At 30.0% G+C, this 18,610-nt stretch overlaps 1 protein-coding gene across 12 annotated transcripts in view; it reads left to right on the forward strand.

Moving 5' to 3' along the window:
* The first annotated feature begins 622 nt into the window (after window positions 1-622).
* The window catches only part of LOC127284285 (GATA zinc finger domain-containing protein 8-like), a 40,368-nt gene continuing 22,380 nt past the window's right edge, over window positions 623-18,610 (forward strand). For 6 of the 12 annotated variants that reach the window (XM_051309666.1, XM_051309671.1, XM_051309664.1 and 3 more), the window contains exons 1-4: window positions 625-915; window positions 14,363-14,425; window positions 15,327-15,419; window positions 17,518-17,655. In XM_051309666.1, the coding sequence (XP_051165623.1) occupies window positions 744-915; window positions 14,363-14,425; window positions 15,327-15,419; window positions 17,518-17,655 (466 nt within the window). In that variant the 5' untranslated portion in view covers window positions 625-743. Of the gene's footprint in view, window positions 916-13,021; window positions 13,417-14,362; window positions 14,426-15,326; window positions 15,420-17,517; window positions 17,656-18,610 lie in introns of those variants that run through there. The other 6 variants (XM_051309661.1, XM_051309663.1, XM_051309662.1 and 3 more) reach the window with 4 other exon arrangements.

Here is an 18,610-nt window from a genome sequence, read left to right on the forward strand (position 1 = left end):
TTTTATAATTAAGTTGACAAGCAGTAAATAGTTTCATAAATTCCCACAAATTCTCTCGGAGAATTTTGGTCGGTTATATTCTCGTTCTCGTTAAGCCCTAAGCACAACTGAGTCGGTTGCGGTAGTCGGTTGCGATAAATGTAACTTTTGCATACATTTTGAGGTTAGGAGCCCCATATACCGTACCCGACTAGAGGCCTGAGCAGAATAGAAACGTAACCGGAATCGTAATCGCAAACGCAACCGGAAGAATGAGTTAGAGAAGGATAGATAGATTGTTTGTCCTTCTCTAACTTATTCTTCCGGTTGCGTTTACGATTACGATTCCGGTTACGTTTCTATTCTGCGTTGGCCTTAGCGCAACCGACTCAGTTGTGCTTAGGGTTTTACCGTTCTCCGGGTAATATTGCCTCTTCGCATCTCTAAAGGCCAACGCACAACTAATTCTTGAATGGGAACGCAAACGGAATGGAATGAGCAAGAGAAGGACAAAGATTATATGTATCCTTCTCTTACTCATTCCATTTCGTTTACGTTCCCGTTCAAGAATTAGTTCTGCTTAGGCCTTAACCATGGTCGGTAATCCTAATGCCCCCACCACCACAGATTCGAGACCTGTTTATACGACCGTGGCATTGGCCTTATTGCAGAAGCAAGTTGACAATCGCATCTGTCATTCGTATTTTCTCCATGGTAACGGTAATCAAGCTGAAAAAAGTAAAAAATTTTCGAAAATTATTACAATGTCGCACGCTTACGTACGTTTTGAAATTGATAAAACATTTTACATTACTAAAGTGTCAGATATTAAAAATTTTAAGTTCAAAAATAAGGAAGATTTTGATAAACAAAAATTGTTTGAAGTTTTGTGGACAGACGGGCATTACTACAATGCTCAAATTGTTCTTCTATCGGGTTCGTACATTTTAAGCTAAAAAAATAAAACATTAACAGTTAAAAACTTTAATAATAATAAATTAACATTTAAAATATTGAAGTCTTCTTTCTTAATTTACATTTCAAAATTTTTTATAAAAATATAAGCTTTAAAAAGTTTTGTACAATATTTGGATAACTAATTTTCTTAAAATTATTTAAACATTTCTTTAAATTACAAAAGCTTTGATCTTTAAGTTATCTTGAAGGAACAAATTTTCAAAAAAAGTCTTGTTTCCTAAAAAATTAATCGTTACATTGTAAAAAAAGGTTTTGGTTCAACTCGCAAGTTAAACTTGTGATTTTACAAAATTGTGTAACTTAACTGATTTTAAAAAAGTAAATTTACAATACAGTGATAAAAAGTTATACTTTTAAAGTGTCAAGTTCATAACTTTTTGTAAATTTACCACTTTCACAGTAGTATACAAATATTAACTACTTTAAATGTAGCATGATTACACCGAACTTGTAATTATACAGGATTTCGTAAAAATAACATACATAACCCCTAGTAAATATGTCACTTTGAATTATGTACGTGAAATCACTACTTGCAATATAGGTAATTTTTTTTACAACTACAAAAGTAATGAAATTACACGAAATTCTTTCACAGTGTAGGAAAAGTTTATAATTATTTTTGGTTAATAATGTACAAGTTTTAGAATTACCTAAAATTAAAGAAACTATATAAAAAAATTCTAAACTTTATAAAAATGTGACGAAAAATGTACTATATTGTACTTAAAATTACACATATGTCCTTAAAGTATTCAAATTTTATGTGTCATGATAGTAAATAACATTAATTTCCTTTTTTCCGTGGAAAACACTAAATACTAAACGTATTTTTCCTACTTTCTAAATTGTTTTATGTTTAAAAATTGTTTTATAAACAATGAATATTTTCAAATGATCCTTAAACCTTGTTTTAAATTCCCATAAGGTCAAATAAAATTAGTTGAATTAAAGATTAATAGAATTACAGATAAAAAAAGTATCGGAAAAACTTTCGGCCTTCACGACGTTTGTTTTGATAAACGATGATGATTAATTAGTTTATCTATATTTTTACTGACAACGGATTATACTTTATATTTTGCTAATGATATTACTAGACATTGATATGCGAATTTAAAATTAAATATGATTATTAAACTATTTAATAGAGAAAAAAGTGTAGGAATTATTTGAAAAAATACGCCATTTAATTAAAGAAAAAAAAATTAATTTGATGAAATAAAATTTCTAAGTTGCTTATATTCTAAAAAAGGTTAATTGTATAAATAAATAATTTGCACTTAATAAAGCTATACCTAATCAATCCTTACTAGATGAACACTTTTTTAGTAGACATTTTTTCTAAATAAACTTTCTTTTATAAACGTTCACTAAAAAAATTATTTAATAGAAGTTATATATTGTATGCATTTTATTTCACGCAATTTTGTTAACCAGTAATACCAAACAAAGAAATTTGATTTGAAACCTCATACATGTATGTCAACATTTCTAATAATATAACAAATAATGTCTGCTTAGCTACATTTATATTTAACATATTTTCAATTTAAAATAGCTAGTGCAATAAAATTGTGAAAATGTTACAAAGGAGCAGGGCTGTTAAAAATCATGATTAAAAAAAGAATTAAAAAAATCTTTTTTTTTATTTTAATCGGATTTTTTTTATTTAAATCAAATTTTTTATGTGTAATTTTATAAATGTTAATTTTCAAGTGGTTTGTTGTTTTTAATAAATACTAAAAATGATAAACATAATGATAAAAACATCTTCAAATCTTTGCATTTGGGTTAAAAAAAAACAAAAAATTCCGTATGGAAATCAGTCAAAATTCAAGAAAAACAAAATCAAATTTTTGTAGCAACAGTTTAAAATAATTATAAATTTGAATCAGTTAATAATTCAATTATTCCAAATGTTAAGCAATTTAAATTTTTATTGATGAATAAATTCACTGATGGAAATTTTAATTCATAATCTAAATTTAATTTATCAGAATTTTAAACGAAAAAAATTCAAGTATTTATTTTAAATTTTAATGAATTTTAAATTCAATTATTCCAAATTTAAATAAATTCCATTTTTTTAAATAACTAAATTTCGGTAGAATTCAACTTGAATTTTTTGAAAATTTGAATTGCTGAATATTTGTTTATAATATTTCACAACAAAAATTGTATTTTAGTTAATTTTTAAATTCAAAATTTTTTGAAGAATTGAATTTTTGAAGAACTTATTATAATTATTGAAAATAATTAATTTAGAACAGGTTTTGTTGAAAATTTTAAAAATAACTTAATTTTGGAAGAGTTGCAGTTAAGATTTTATTAAATAATTGAATTTCAAGAAATTTGAACTTGAAATTTTTGTAAATTTGAACTGCTGAAATCATGATTTAAATGTAAATTACCCTTTGATTTAAATGAATACAGCCCTGGTAAAAATAATATAATTCTTGCATTATGTACTATCATGAGACGCTTGGCCCTTTTTGGGCTTAATCCCGCACATCACCAGATATTTCAGGATATCCCTGGGACATCCTAGGGATATCTATTTGCTTGCGGCGGTTTAGATATCCCTGGGATATCCCAAGGATGTGCATGGATATTCTGAGGATATCCTAGGGATATCCAAATCGTCGCAAGCAAGTAGATATCCTCAGGACGGTCCAGGGATATCCTGAAATATCCGGTGCTGTGAGGGATACGTTACTGGAATTTTTTCTTCCGCTAACCACGGCCGGGTGAAAGTGAAAAAGTCCAAATATGGAGCGCGCTGAAAATCGTACCTTAGGGGGCGTTCATAAACTACGTAACATGTTTAGGCGGAGGGGGGGGGGTTAAGCGAAATTCTACCTTAGTCTACGTGGGGGGAGGGTGGTGTCGACTCTAACTACGTAATATATACTAAAATTAATTTCTTTGCTTTTTTAAAATTGCACGGGAGTTCGAACTTCTAATAAAAAAGACAGAGGGACTTACACGACTGGTTAGTTTCACCGTTTACCGAAGATCTCTAAAAAAAAAATTTTAAGAAAATTTTAAAAAAATGTTATCTTTGTATTAAAAGATTGTTTGTATTTGTTGATTTTAAACATTTCTATATGTAAAGAATAAAATATTTTATTCAGATTATTTTACTATTTTTAATTGACTTGTTTGTATAATATGCGAATATAATTAAATATGTAGTAAAAATGCATATTAAAAAAAACTACGTGAAACACGGGGGGAGGGGGGGGGGTTCATCAAAAGTCTACGTTAGTCTACGTGGGGGGAGGGGGGTGTCAAAAAGTCACAAAAATAGGTCTACGTAGTTTATGAACGCTCCCTTATAGATTGAGAGCGCGTACTGTATTATACGCATTTCTCTGCCAACAGATTTCAAAAAATGTTCGAACAACTATATTTTTCTTTTATTTTATTAACTCTCTTGATTTTTTTGTCGCGTATTTTACATAACACAAGAATTTACTTTGGTGGGCAGTAGTTTTTTGTGGCATTTCTGATTTGCGTTAAATTAATTATTTCTTTTACGTACAGACAGTCGTAAAGAAATGAATAAAAAAATTGACGACTTAAGAAAAAATGAAAAAAGAATAAGAATGCCACCAGCGCGACGTAGCATTCCAATGAAGGAAGAAATAAAGAATAATAATAATGATGAGAAGGTACTTTTAATGTATTATTATTAGATAACAATAGGTTTTATTTGCTCACAGACCACAACAGTCTACAATTCCTGGAAAACTTGGAATTCTCAATGAATTTTTTTTAATTACTAGAATTTTTATTGCACATACATAATAATTTGATTTTCAAAATTATGCTCGATTAGAGCCAATTTAGGGGAGACCAGGGACTATTGTTACTAGGGAACTATGTTACAAGTGGAATATTTTCGAAATGTTCCATTTCAGAGATGGAGCCCCAAAGGGAAAAATGTTCAGTTTCCATGTTTAAATCTATATCAAGATCTTTAGAATCTTTATGGAAGCTTTATTAGAAAGAAAGTGGGCACATTGGTTTTTTGAGGTCGAAAGTACGAATTTTGTCCCTCGATCTATTGTAAATAATTTTAAAACATTTATACACTGGAGACTCCATCCGATGTGATTCCGTCGAGTGGACTAGTTGGTGGCGCGGCGCGGTAATGAGTCAGCAAAAATATCCCCGTGGAAATCCTCGAGGATTTCCTCGCGTCAAATTTGGACGGAATTCCTCGAGGATTTCCACGAGGATTTTAAAAGTAGTATTAATTTTTATTAAATGTTTTTGCCATTAAAAATTTCCACCAGGATTTTGTACTCTAATTTTTTTGTCTCTATTTTAAAAATCCGCAAAGAATCCACGAGGATTATGTACTTTAATTTTTTTCGTTTCTTTTTTAATAATTCCCACGGAATCCACGAGGATTTTGTACTCTAATTTTTTTGTCTGTATTTCAAAAATCCGCGAGGAATACACGAGGATTTTATACTCTAATTTTCTCTTTTCTTTTTCAATAATTCTCACGGAATCCACAAGGATTTTATACTTTAGTTTTTTTGTTTCTTTTTTAATAATTCCCACGGAATCCACGAGGATTTTATACTTTAGTTTTTTCGTTTCTTTTTTAATAATTCCCACGGAATCCACGAGGATTTTGTACTCTAATTATTTTGTCTGTATTTCAAAAATCCGCAAGGAATCCACGAGGATTTTATGCTTTAATTTTTTTGTTTCTTTTTTAATAATTCTCACGGAATCCATGAGGATTTTGTACTCTAATTTTTTTGTCTACATTTCAATAATCCGCGAGGAACCCACGAGGATTTTATACTTTAATTTTCTCTTTTTTTTAATAATTCTCACGGAATCCACGAGGATTTTATACTTTAGTTTTTTCGTTTCTTTTTTAATAATTCCCACGGAATCCGCGAGGATTTTATACTTTAGATTTTTCGTTTCTTTTTTAATAATTCCCACGGAATCCACGAGGATTTTATATTTTAGTTTTTTCGTTTCTTTTTTAATAATTCTCACGGAATCCACGAGGATTTTGTACTTTAATTTTTTCGTTTCTTTTTTAATAATTCCCACGGAATCCACGATGATTTTATACTTTAATTTTTTTGTCTGTATTTCGAAATCCGCAAAGAATCCACGAAGATTTTATACTTTAATTTTTTTGTTTCTTTTTTAATAATTCCCACGGAATCCACGAGGATTTTGTACTCTAATTTTTTTGTCTGTATTTCAAAAATCCGCGAGGAATCCACGAGGATTTTATACTCTAATTTTCTTTTTTCTTTTTCAATAATGCTTACGGAATACACGAGGATTTTATACTTTAGTTTTTTCGTTTCTTTTTTAATAATTCCTACGGAATCCACGAGGATTTTGTACTCTAACTTTTTTGTTTCTTTTTTAATAATTCCCACGGAATCCACTAGGATTTTGTACTCTAATTATTTTGTCTGAATTTCAAAAATCCGCCAGGAATCCACGAGGATTTTATGCTTTAATTTTTTTGTTTCTTTTTTAATGATTCTCACGGAATCCATGAGGATTTTGTACTCTAATTTTTTTGTCTGCATTTCAATAATCCGCGAGGAACCCACGAGGATTTTATACTTTAATTTTCTCTTTTTTTTAATAATTCTCACAGAATCCACGAGGATTTTATACTTTAGTTTTTTCGTTTCTTTTTTAATAATTCCCACGGAATCCACGAGGATTTTATAGTTTAGTTTTTTCGTTTCTTTTTTAATAATTCCCACGGAATCCACGAGGATTTTATATTTTAGTTTTTTCGTTTCTTTTTTAATAATTCCCACTGAATCCACGATGATTTTATACTTTAATTTTTTTGTCTGTATTTCTAAAATCCGCAAAGAATCCACGAGGATTTTATACTTTAATTTTTTTGTTTCTTTTTTAATAATTCCCACGGATTCTACGAGGATTTTGTACTCTAATTTTTTTTTCTGTATTTCAAAAATCCGCGAGGAATCTACGAGGAATTTATACTCTAATTTTCTTTTTTCTTTTTCAATAATGCTTACGGAATACACGAGGATTTTATACTTTAGTTTTTTCGTTTCTTTTTTAATAATTCCTACGGAATCCACGAGGATTTTGTACTCTAATTATTTTGTCTGTATTTCAAAAATCCGCAAAGAATCCACGAGGATTTTATACTTTAATAATTTAATCTTAAAATTTAATCTTAAATTAATCTTTTTTAATAATTCCCACGGAATCCGCGAGGATTTTATACTCTAATTTTTTTGTCTGTATTTCGAAAATCCGCAAAGAATCCACGAGGATTTTATACTTTAATTTTTTTGTTTTCTTTTTTAATAATTCCCACGGAATCCACTAGGATTTTGTACTCTAATTATTTTGTCTGAATTTCAAAAATCCGCAAGGAATCCACTAGGATTTTATGCTTTAATTTTTTTGTTTCTTTTTTAATAATTTTCACGGAATCCATGAGGATATTGTACTCTAATTTTTTTGTCTGCATTTCAATAATCCGCGAGGAATCCACGAGGATTTTATACTTTTATTTTCTCTTTTTTTTAATAATTCTCACGGAATCCACGAGGATTTTGTACTTTAATTTTTTCGTTTCTTTTTTAATAATTCCCACGGAAACCACGAGGATTTTGTACTCTAATGTTTTTGTCTGTATTTCAAAAATCCGCGAGGAATCCACGAGGATTTTATACTCTAATTTTCTCTTTTCTTTTTCAATAATTCTTACGGAATCCACGAGGATTTTATACTTTAGTTTTTTCGTTTCTTTTTTAATAATTCCCACGGAATCCACAAGGATTTTATACTTTAGTTTTTTCGTTTCTTTTTTAATAATTCTCACGGAATCCACGAGGATTTTATAATTTAATTTTTTTGTTTCTTTTTTAATAATTCCCACGGAATCCACGAGGATTTTGTACTCTAATTATTTTGTCTGTATTTCAAAAATCCGCAAAGAATCCACGAGGATTATGTACTTTAATTTTTTTGTTTCTTTTTTAATAATTCCCACGGAATCCACGAGGATTTTGTACTCTAATTTTTTTGTCTGTATTTCAAAAATCCGCGAGGAATCCACGAGGATTTTATACTCTAATTTTCTCTTTTCTTTTTCAACAATTCCCACGGAATCCACGAGGATTTTATACTTTAGTTTTTTCGTTTCTTTTTTAATAATTCCTACGGAATCCACGAGGATTTTGTACTCTAATTATTTTGTCTGTATTTCAAAAATCCACAAGGAATCCACGAGGATTTTTTGCTTTAATTTTTTTGTTTCTTTTTTCATGATTCTCACGGAATCCATGAGGATTTTGTACTTTTATTTTTTTGTCTGCATTTCAATAATCCGCGAGGAACCCACGAGGATTTTATACTTTAATTTTCTCTTTATATTATATTATATTGTATTCTAGACTAATAAATTCTGATGAGGAGGTCGGTACCGATCTCGAAACGTTAAAAAGATATGTTTTTGTCTTTTACTGAGTTCCAAAAAGATTGCCAATAATCGAATTTTTAATTATATTTAATTTTCTCTTTTTTTTAATAATTCTCACAGAATCCACGAGGATTTTATACTTTAGTTTTTTCGTTTCTTTTTTAATAATTCCCACGGAATCCACGAGGATTTTATACTTTAGTTTTTTCGTTTCTTTTTTAATAATTCCCACGGAATCCACGAGGATTTTATATTTTAGTTTTTTCGTTTCTTTTTTAATAATTCTCACGGAATCCACGAGGATATTGTACTTTAATTTTTTCGTTTCTTTTTTAATAATTCCCACGGAATCCACGATGATTTTATACTTTAATTTTTTTGTCTGTATTTCGAAAATCCGCAAAGAATCCACGAGGATTTTATACTTTATTTTTTTTGTTTTTTTTTAATAATTCCCACGGAATCCACGAGGATTTTGTACTCTAATTTTTTTGTTTGTATTTCAAAAATCCGCGAGGAATCCACGAGGATTTTATACTCTAATTTTCTTTTTTCTTTTTCAATAATGCTTACGGAATACACGAGGATTTTATACTTTAGTTTTTTCGTTTCTTTTTTAATAATTACAGCCAACTAAATTTCTCGATTGATTGCTTCTTTCGTTACTGTTATGTCAACTAAATTTTTGTAATTTTAACTAAAAGTGCTCCACCAAATTATTTTATTATCATTACATTATTATTTTTCTCAGTGCGGAATAAAATTTTTTTTTTTATTTTTTATTTATTCAAATTGAAACAAGATATTGGGTTTTGTATTGTTATATCATTCTTTTGTAGGGTAGACTGGGGCAAGAACTACATTTTTTCGCTTTTTGAACTGTAACTCCGAATTCTGAGCCGATAAATACGGAAAGAAATAGCTCAGAAAAAAGTCGGGAACTTAGTTCCGAAGTCCAAGATATCGTGTCTGGTTCATGACAAATTCAAACTGACATTTTTGATTAAGTAGTGAACATTTTCGAAAGTATTTAAAGAACCTTCATGATTTCTTGGTGAGCTACAATATGACTTTCTCATAAAGAGCCTGATTTAAAAAAGTCCGGAACTGTTTATAAAAATTTCAGGGTTAAATGAAAGATAAAAAAATTTCTTTTTTCTCTTTCTATTTTATATATATGGGGATTCCATATGAAGTGATCAAGGTGAAAAAAGTTTTTTCTCCTATCATGCCCAAACATAGGGCATTTTGTAGTACTATTAGATGGTGATTTTTGGTAAAAATATTTTTCTATTTCAACCAATATTTTTTTGACCAAAAATTTCATTTTTTTTGGTCAAAAAATTTTTTTTTTCAAAAATGCATATTATCAATCAAAAGGGCATAAAAAAACCTATTAAAACTGATATTGGAAAAAATTTTTTATTCAATTGTGTGAGAGATAGAAATTATTAAAGTAAAGGGTATCCTAATTCTATCCTTGATCACTTCATATAGAATCCCTCATATATAAAATTAACACACATTTCACGTATAAGAGAATTTTTTTGAAGAATCTGAAACAGAAAAACCATATTAGAGAAAAATCGACGCCGGGCGGGATCGAACTCGCGTACCTGATGACAGAAGTCCAGCATGTGTCCACTGTGCTATAGAACCAAGTGGTATTTCCAGCATATTTTTCAAATAAGAATCTCACTGGTTGAGACTGGAGCGCGACGGGCAGCTGTGCACCAGAGTCACGAACTAGTTCCGTACTTTTTCAGGTTCGCGTGTTACATTTTTCCATTGCGAGCAAAAGCATAAAGTTAGGAATGTAATATAGAAATACTCATTCGAAATTTTATAATAAGTTGTCGACTCTTCAGGAAATACATATGAACTAATTTTGAGAAATTACTGAAAAAAACTACTGTATCAGTTTTAGGTTTTTCTAGAACATTTCCTTACTTTCTTCTGAACTTTCATGCAATAACGGGGAATGTTCCTGAACATCTCCAAGACTTGACGTCGTATCCTGGAGTCAGGGAATAGTTCCCGACTTTTTCGCGGACTATTTCTTTCCGTGAAGACAAAAAGTAAAAAAGATTTGAAAGATAGTCTCCTTGGCTACATTTTACTCCGTAAACACAACTTTTGATCTCTTAATAAGTGCCGGCTTTAGCTACCTCGGCGCCCTGTGCGAGCATATATGACCAAATTTTCTGAAAGCGCCCCCAATCAATTAAACAAATTGCTGGCGCCCTGTGCGACCGCACAGTCGCGCACTACCCTAAAGCCGGCACTGCTCTTAATGATTCGGAGCTACAGCCATTTTACGCGAACGTTGCAGATAGTGATTTCACCCCAAGTATTGGGGTGAGATTTTAAAAAATAGCTAAATAAACAACACTAACGCATTCAGAAGACTCAAATTAATAAAAAATACCTATCCTTAATTTTTATTTTTAGAAATTATTCTCGAAATGAAATAAAAAAATCTAAAAAAAATTGTGAAACAAATTTCAGTTTCACTAATTGCATTGTAATTTGTCTGCTTTATTACCAATCGATTTGAAATTCAAGGCATATGTGCGCACACTTCCATCTCAGTGGGCACGGGGACATGGGATGTCTTAAAGACGTCTTTAGGACGTCGTTTAGACGTGCATGTCCGTCCTAAGGACGTCTTAAAGACATCTTTTGCCCTAAAGACGTCTTTTATACATGCGACGTCAATAAGATGTCCTTGGGACGGACATGGACGTCCTAAAGACGCCTTTAAGACATCCCATGTCCCTGTGCCCACTGGGGTCAGTTACACTTATTCCAGTGGGCATGGAATCAAATTTCTAAGTCGTAAAATACAAAAATAAAAGCCAAATAGTGATCTCGCCCCAATCTAGTTTACTGTAAATTACAAATAATTAATAAAAATGTCAAAAAACAATTATTTGTCTTTGATTTAGAGGATTCTTGGTGTTGTAACAATTGACCCTGACACCGGGACTATTGTTACACTTTACACGCCAACACTTAAATACTTCTAGTTAATTAAATAATATATGGAAGTAAAACACTTATGCCTTTTCAAAACCAGATAATATAGCTGTGATTTTACCATATTGACATAGAAATAAAAATGAAACTCTAGTCACTATAAAATATTTTCTGAAAACTGTAACAGAGTTCCCTGGTCTCTCCTACTACAAATAAAATTACCAAACAATTAAAAAGTTTGAACAATTATTTATACTTATACTTCTTATAAGATTACAATAATTTATAAAGTTTGATCAAGTATTTAAAGATCAATTTTTAAAACTTGATCCGCTCGAAATAATTTTTAAATAAAGCGTCAAATGTTATGCACTTAGGATCCTATCACATGGGACAGAATAGCAGAATAGATTTCAGCAAATATAAAGTTAAACTTTAGCGGTCAAGTAACGTTTGTCATGAGAAACTAAACTTTAATTGGCTGAAATCTATTCTGCTTAATTCGCCAATCTGCCCCTTGTGATAAAGCCTTTAAGGTGTCCATGGGAAATTCGGGAAAAGCGAGAATTGTACAGGAATTTATTTTGATACGGGAGATGTACGGGATTTTTTCTGCAAACGGGAATTTTATGTATTCATGTTTGTAAATATACATTTTTCTTATAAATTTAAATTTGCATACTTTTTTATGAGTATTTAAAATTATCAAAAACATATATAGATAAATTAAGCGGGAATTTTATAAATTTAAACGGAAAATTCATTTTATGTTTTTGCTGGGCATCCTGGACGATTTTTTTAACAGTATGTTCGCTTTAAGCGTTCAGCGGTGATATTTCCAAATAAATGTTGCGGGCTTCTTATTCAAAAATGTCACTTCTATATTCTAAAGAGCGCTTCGTTTTTTAAAAAATACTAAATTCTATTTAAAAAAATAAAGTTTTATACATCCTACTTATTATTATTAATTTCATTTACAAAACAAATTTGCTTTAAAATATGATGATTCCTGAATTAAAAAATATTTAAGTTTAACATATGTGACAGGGAAAGTTAAAAGGGATCTATGGGTAAGAAAATCGATTTTTACTTTCTTAGCGATGTTTGTTGTAGATAGTACGTTCTTTTCAGTTTAAAGTAGGATACTTTGAAACAATAAAACATACAAAAAATCCAATGTGACAAACTTTCCTAAAATTGATCAAATTCGCTTAAAACTCGTTACTTGGGGGATTTCGGTGTCGCTGATTACGAATCTGATATCAGATTTTTAAAATTCAAATTGCGGTACCATAATGGCTGATGACTTTTTGAAAATTAATCGGATTCGCGTGGAACTCGCTACTCGGAGGTTTTCGGGTCCGCTGATTACGAATCTGGTATCAGCTTTCGAGATTCAAATTGGCGGATGACTTTTCTAAAACTTAATCGGACTTGCCATTTTAATATTTGATACCATCAGATTCGAAATCAGCAACCTTGAAAACCCCCGTTTATCGAGTTTCAAGCGAATCAGATCAATTTTTAAAGAGATTCGCTATATGGAATACGCCATTTTGAATTTTAAAAATTTAATACCAGATTCGTAATCAGTTACCCCGAATATTCCAGAGTAAGAAATTTTATGCCATAAAAACGTTCAGAAGCATCAAAATCAACTTATTAATTTTAAACTCCTTTTTCTCGAAATCGTATTTTTGAAACGTAGGTCCCTATTAACTTTCTTTCAAATATTTAAACACTAGATTGTTTAAAAGTTTAACCGCAACAACGCTCACAACGAAAAATACTGGATTAATCCGTTATAGTTTACTTTATGGTAAACTATCGAATCTAACCCACAATCTAAAATTTTTGTACGTCACAGATAAAGAAATTAGCGATTTCAAAATCAAAAAAAAATATAGAGAGGGAAACATTTTTAAAAAAGAAATTGGCATTACTTAATCATCGTACATTCTCAGAATCTCCGGAGGAGAAAGAAAATAACAGAAAATCAAAATTAGGAAGTAAGTTTGAAAATTCCAAAATTATAAAAAAAACATTTAAAAAGTGCAGATTTCGAAAAGAAAAAATAAATGTTCAATATACAATAAAGACGTAAACAAACAGTTTTTAAGGTATTTGTTCACTTTAGATAATGCTTTTAAAAGACCAATTTTTAAAATTGATTTTCTCAGCTCTGTTATTATAAATATATGTTAACTTTTTCGAGGATCTTAATAAATAACGGATGTCACAAAAGTATTGAGACGAACTTAAAGAGCCGTGGGCTTTAGAAATAAATGAAATGAATTAAAAATGCTGAGCAAAATCTTCAGTTTACTTTATTATATTTAAAAAAAAACACATTTACATGGTTTCCAATGGGCCATTATCTTCGATTTTTCGAAAGATTTTGGCGTGAAATTCAAATGTGTCTCAAGACTTTTGTAACACCCGTTATTTGGAGAATAAAAAAAATTATTTGCTCTTAAATTTTATTTCAACTTATAAACTGCAGATGACGCCTAAGTTAAACATTGAATTTTCCAATGGCGGACACTTATTCTCCGAATCTGCTGAATCTATGATAATAAATCTTGGGATTAACTGTTTGCCATTGTACAATTCAATTTTGGAGGCTAAACTTTGACGCTATCTGCAGATTATAAAATGAAATAAAAATTAATATCAGACTATTTTTTTAATCTCAAGATACGTGTTAAGATTTTTAAAAAAGTTTAACATTTTTTTATAATAACAGAGCTGAGAAAAAAAATCTTAAAAATTGATCTTTTTAAGGCCTTCTAAAGTGAGCGAGTAACTTAACAGAAAAACACTAGTTCACGTTTCATTAGTTTGCATACTCTTAAAGACAGAAACTCACCCACCTTCACTCGTTTAGTTAAAACTTCTGTTTCTAGCTTTGTTACCATAATGTTACGACTTTACTAATTAATAATTTTTTTGCAGTCATGAAACCTCTTTCGATTCCTACTCGTAGACTGGAGTTTGATGCAATCAGTCTAGGTGAAGGTATTAATTTAATTTTCGTGTAAAAATAAATTTTTACGTGCGCATCCAAGTTTTGCGAAATTGTGCCAACATCGGTGTACTGCGAAGAAGAACTGCAAAATTAAGGGGGCAGTCCACGTTCGGGCCGTTATTTCGAGCCTCTTTTTAGAAATGGTTTTGTGAAGAAACCACACACGATAATGAAAAAGGGTTTTTCGTCCTTTATTCTACCACTCTTATAGTTTTAAAATATTATAATAATTAAAAATAATAATAACACACACGACCTTGAATCGTCCTTGACCGCAAAATGCAGCGACCAACATTTTGGCAATATTTTGATTACAAATTTTGGTCAATCGAAAATTTTTTTTTAAATTGTTCATTAGACATTTCTACAGAGGTCAGGACACGAGCTTTTTTAAAAATATTATCTTGCGTAATTTTTACATCATTTATAAGCTCGAAAAAATGGTCAAAAAAGAATTATTTTGAGAAAAAGACTGCCAAAATGAGAGATTTGAAATTTTTTTTAAAAAACCTCATGTCCTGACTTGTAGAAATTTCTAATGAACAATTTAAAAAAAAATTTCGATTGACCAAAATTTGTAGTCAAAATATTGCCAAAATGTTGGTCGCGGCATTTTGCGGTCAAGGACGATTCAAGGTCGTGTGTGTTATTATTATTTTTAATTATTATAATATTTTAAAACTATAATAGTGGTAGAATAAAGGACGAAAAACCCTTTTTCATTATCGTGTGTGGTTTCTTCACAAAACCATTTCTAAAAAGAGGCTCGAAATAACGGCCCGAACGTGGACTGCCCCCTTAATTGGCAAACTTTTGTAAAACTTGGTACTATTTTTTAGTTATTAGTTCACCTACCACTTAAGTTTAATGCATTTAAATCTTTAACTGTAGAAGTTTCTGATTCAATGGATGACGACAAACAATGCTCTGTAAAAAAAGTTAGTCACACATCTCCTAAGCAAAAGAACCCTCTTCGTGCTTCTGGTATTTCAAAATTCTATTTATTAATCATTTACGATTTTTAGTAAGGCCCACTTGACTATATATATATATATATATATATATGTTTTTTGAAAATTAAATTAAAATTATTTTTAATTTTGCACGCTTTAAGTAAAGTACAGCATGCTCCAATCCTTAAAATATTTTAGATTAATAAAGTCAGCTGAGAAAATACAAACAAGGGGTAAATACGAACAGTAATTATGTATTTCAGCTTAATTAAAAATTTTAAAAATAAGTTAGGCATGACAATTTTAGCATTAGATCATCTATAAGAGGTTCTGAGCATTGCCAAATTTTTATTTTGACAATATTGGCAGCAAGATAATCGAAGTTATCTCCGAATGCATAAAAAGTTGATTACCAATGAAGGACCTTTTTAGTATTTCTATTCGTATTTGCATACAAATTAGAAATATGTCACTTTCAACATTTTCCTTTATTTTCTATTATAAGTAGAAGAGAAAATAAGTTTGATTTTGGTTTTTTGCTACTTTTTGTTGCTATTGTCGCACTATTTGTATTTATACCTAAATTTTGTGCATTTGGGGTAAATACGAAGAGCACTATCAGCTATTTATTTTATGACATATCCACTCAGATCTTTTATTTCATCACTGTGACTTTTTCACGATTCTCATTGAGTGCCGTTACAGATAAAATAATATATTTAATTTGTTTTTATCAAATTCGATCAAATTGTATAGTTTGGGTTTTAATGAATTAAATAATGTTTCTATAACACATTGTGTCAAAAACTCGATTGAAAATTAGTTTTAAAATATCCAGTGCTTAAAAGGAGAGGAAATCGTACTTTTTGTAACAGTTGACCCCACTACTCGAGTCTCGCTTCCCCTATAAATGCGCCTAGTTTTCTAAAGACGATAATTTACGTCAATAAAAAGAGGGGCACAATTTTTGGGCATAGCTAAAAATAAAAAGCATATTTTGTAATTTCAGAATAGAATTCACTAAATCTCCATGGGACAGAGTCAATCAAAATTAGTGATTTCCGGTGATTTCTATTCTGAATTCCCACTGTATCGGGAAACTCACACTTTAGACGACAAAATATAGGCTTTTTATTTTTCGCTGTACCCAAAAATTGTGAGGTGGGTAATCGCCTAAAGAAGATTGCGGTAAATTACCGCCTCAATTTTTCTTTGAGAATTGATGAGAATTTACAAAAAAAATTTAATTACTGGTATTTCTACAAACAAAGATCAAAAAAATTGAAAAAGCAATGAAAAGAACAAATTTTGCATAAAAAATGCAAATTTATATATTTATATATTAAACGTAAAATTATTTTAAATCAGAGATTGATAAGAATCCCAATTAAAAATTATGAAGTCTAAATGACGTATATTTCTAGGTCCAAAAATACGCATTTCTTTACGTCAGAAACGACGTAAGAAACGTAGTCTGAAACCACACTTTTAAAAATGTTTAAATAAACTTTTGTGTAGCTTTAGACGTATAAAAATTTAATTTGTTCGCGACACGAACTACAGCCGCCTGTTCCCTTTCATATTTGCACAAAAAACTACGTGCGGCAGTAACATACAATTGACATTTGTCACATTTGACGCATTTCTTTTCTTCTAAAATTTACGCAGGGGTGTCCACAACCAAACCATGTCCACAACCGAACGTCTAATCATACCGTTTTGGGTCCGTTTTAGGTCCGTTCTTCCTGAAATTATACTTGAGAATACTTTTTTCTTGAACCTTTCCTAAAAACTGGTGTTTGTATTTACCCCTAAATTTTAGTCAAGTTACAAAATTCCGGGATAAATACGAACAGTCAGTTTTGTGCGATTCTAGCTTATCTATATTGTTTGCTACTCCATAAACTTGTTCTCTGGAAGTGAAATAACAATTCAATGCAAAAGAAGACCGGAAGTATTATCTGTTAAAAGAAAAAACTTCTACTATTGTTAAAACTTAGGATATGCGTTCGTATTTACCCCATCTGACCCTATAGCTTTTATTGATATTTCTTGTGACCTAATAGAAGTTGCAAAAAGTGTTAATATTATTAATGTATTATACTTATTATTATGAAATTTTAATGTAGATACTGATTCAGGGAATAAGAACAATTACTTTACCTCAAGAAAAATTGACGACAATTTATTAGATGAGAAACGTAGTTCAGTTTCAAGAAATCGTGAGATATCTAATTCTTTAGGATCTTATGATGCTTTCGCTTCAGGTAATGTTAATCATCACTATTATGTTGAAATTATTTTAACTTAATTCCCTGAGTATTATGCTATGCTAAAATGCAAGAAGTCGACCTGAATTGTCCAGAAAATTGAAAACAAGGTAAATTAAACATTAGTTAGCTACTTAAGAACAGGTATCTACAATTACTTTTTTCTCAAAAAATTGAACAAATACCCATTTGAAACTTTCGTAGTCTCTTTTGAGTTCACGATACTGCAAATTTTATATTTGTCTATTTATTTTTATGAATTTTCATTATTTAATGAAATATTGCAACAATTTCATAAAATTTTATAACAATACAATAGTCGGCCAAACGCTGCAATAGTTGGCCACTATTAATATTAGCTTATTTTTGAAATGATATATTTAATTTGCCATCAAAACATCAAATTATTTTAAGGTAGTTAAGAGTCTTAAATTTGAGATATTTTTGTTTATTGCGAACTTTAAAATATTTGAGTTATTACAATTTGCTCTTACATTGTCTATATTACAGTTTTCCTTTAATTTTAAAAATAATAAAATAAAATGATCGACTACTAAGGAGTGTTCGAACCTCCCTTACCTTGTTTCAAATCGGTCAAATTTTTTTGAAATTTGTTACTCTTAGGTTTTTCGGGTAACTGAAAACAATTTTATGATTATTCGACCTCGAAAGTTAATATTTGCCCTTTAAAAATGGCGGTTAGAACTTACTTTAATTCAAAACGGTTAATTTTGCAATTCAGACGGTTGTCGTAAAATAGTAAAAGTCAGACGGATTTCTTAACTTTATTTGCGCACAATAAATTAAAAATTTATTACATCATAGGGGAGACCGTACCTATTTGGCACAGGGGTTGCTTGGCGCATTTAAGTTTATTTAAGAGTGTAAACTCGAATTAATTTTTTTCTCCACTTAAGTTAAAGTACTTGATGAACTATGAGTTTGTACAAAG

Source organism: Leptopilina boulardi, unplaced genomic scaffold, assembly GCF_019393585.1.
Source record: "Leptopilina boulardi isolate dan_hultmark-lab unplaced genomic scaffold, ZJU_Lbou_2.1 LbouV2_322, whole genome shotgun sequence".
NCBI lineage: Eukaryota > Metazoa > Arthropoda > Insecta > Hymenoptera > Figitidae > Leptopilina > Leptopilina boulardi.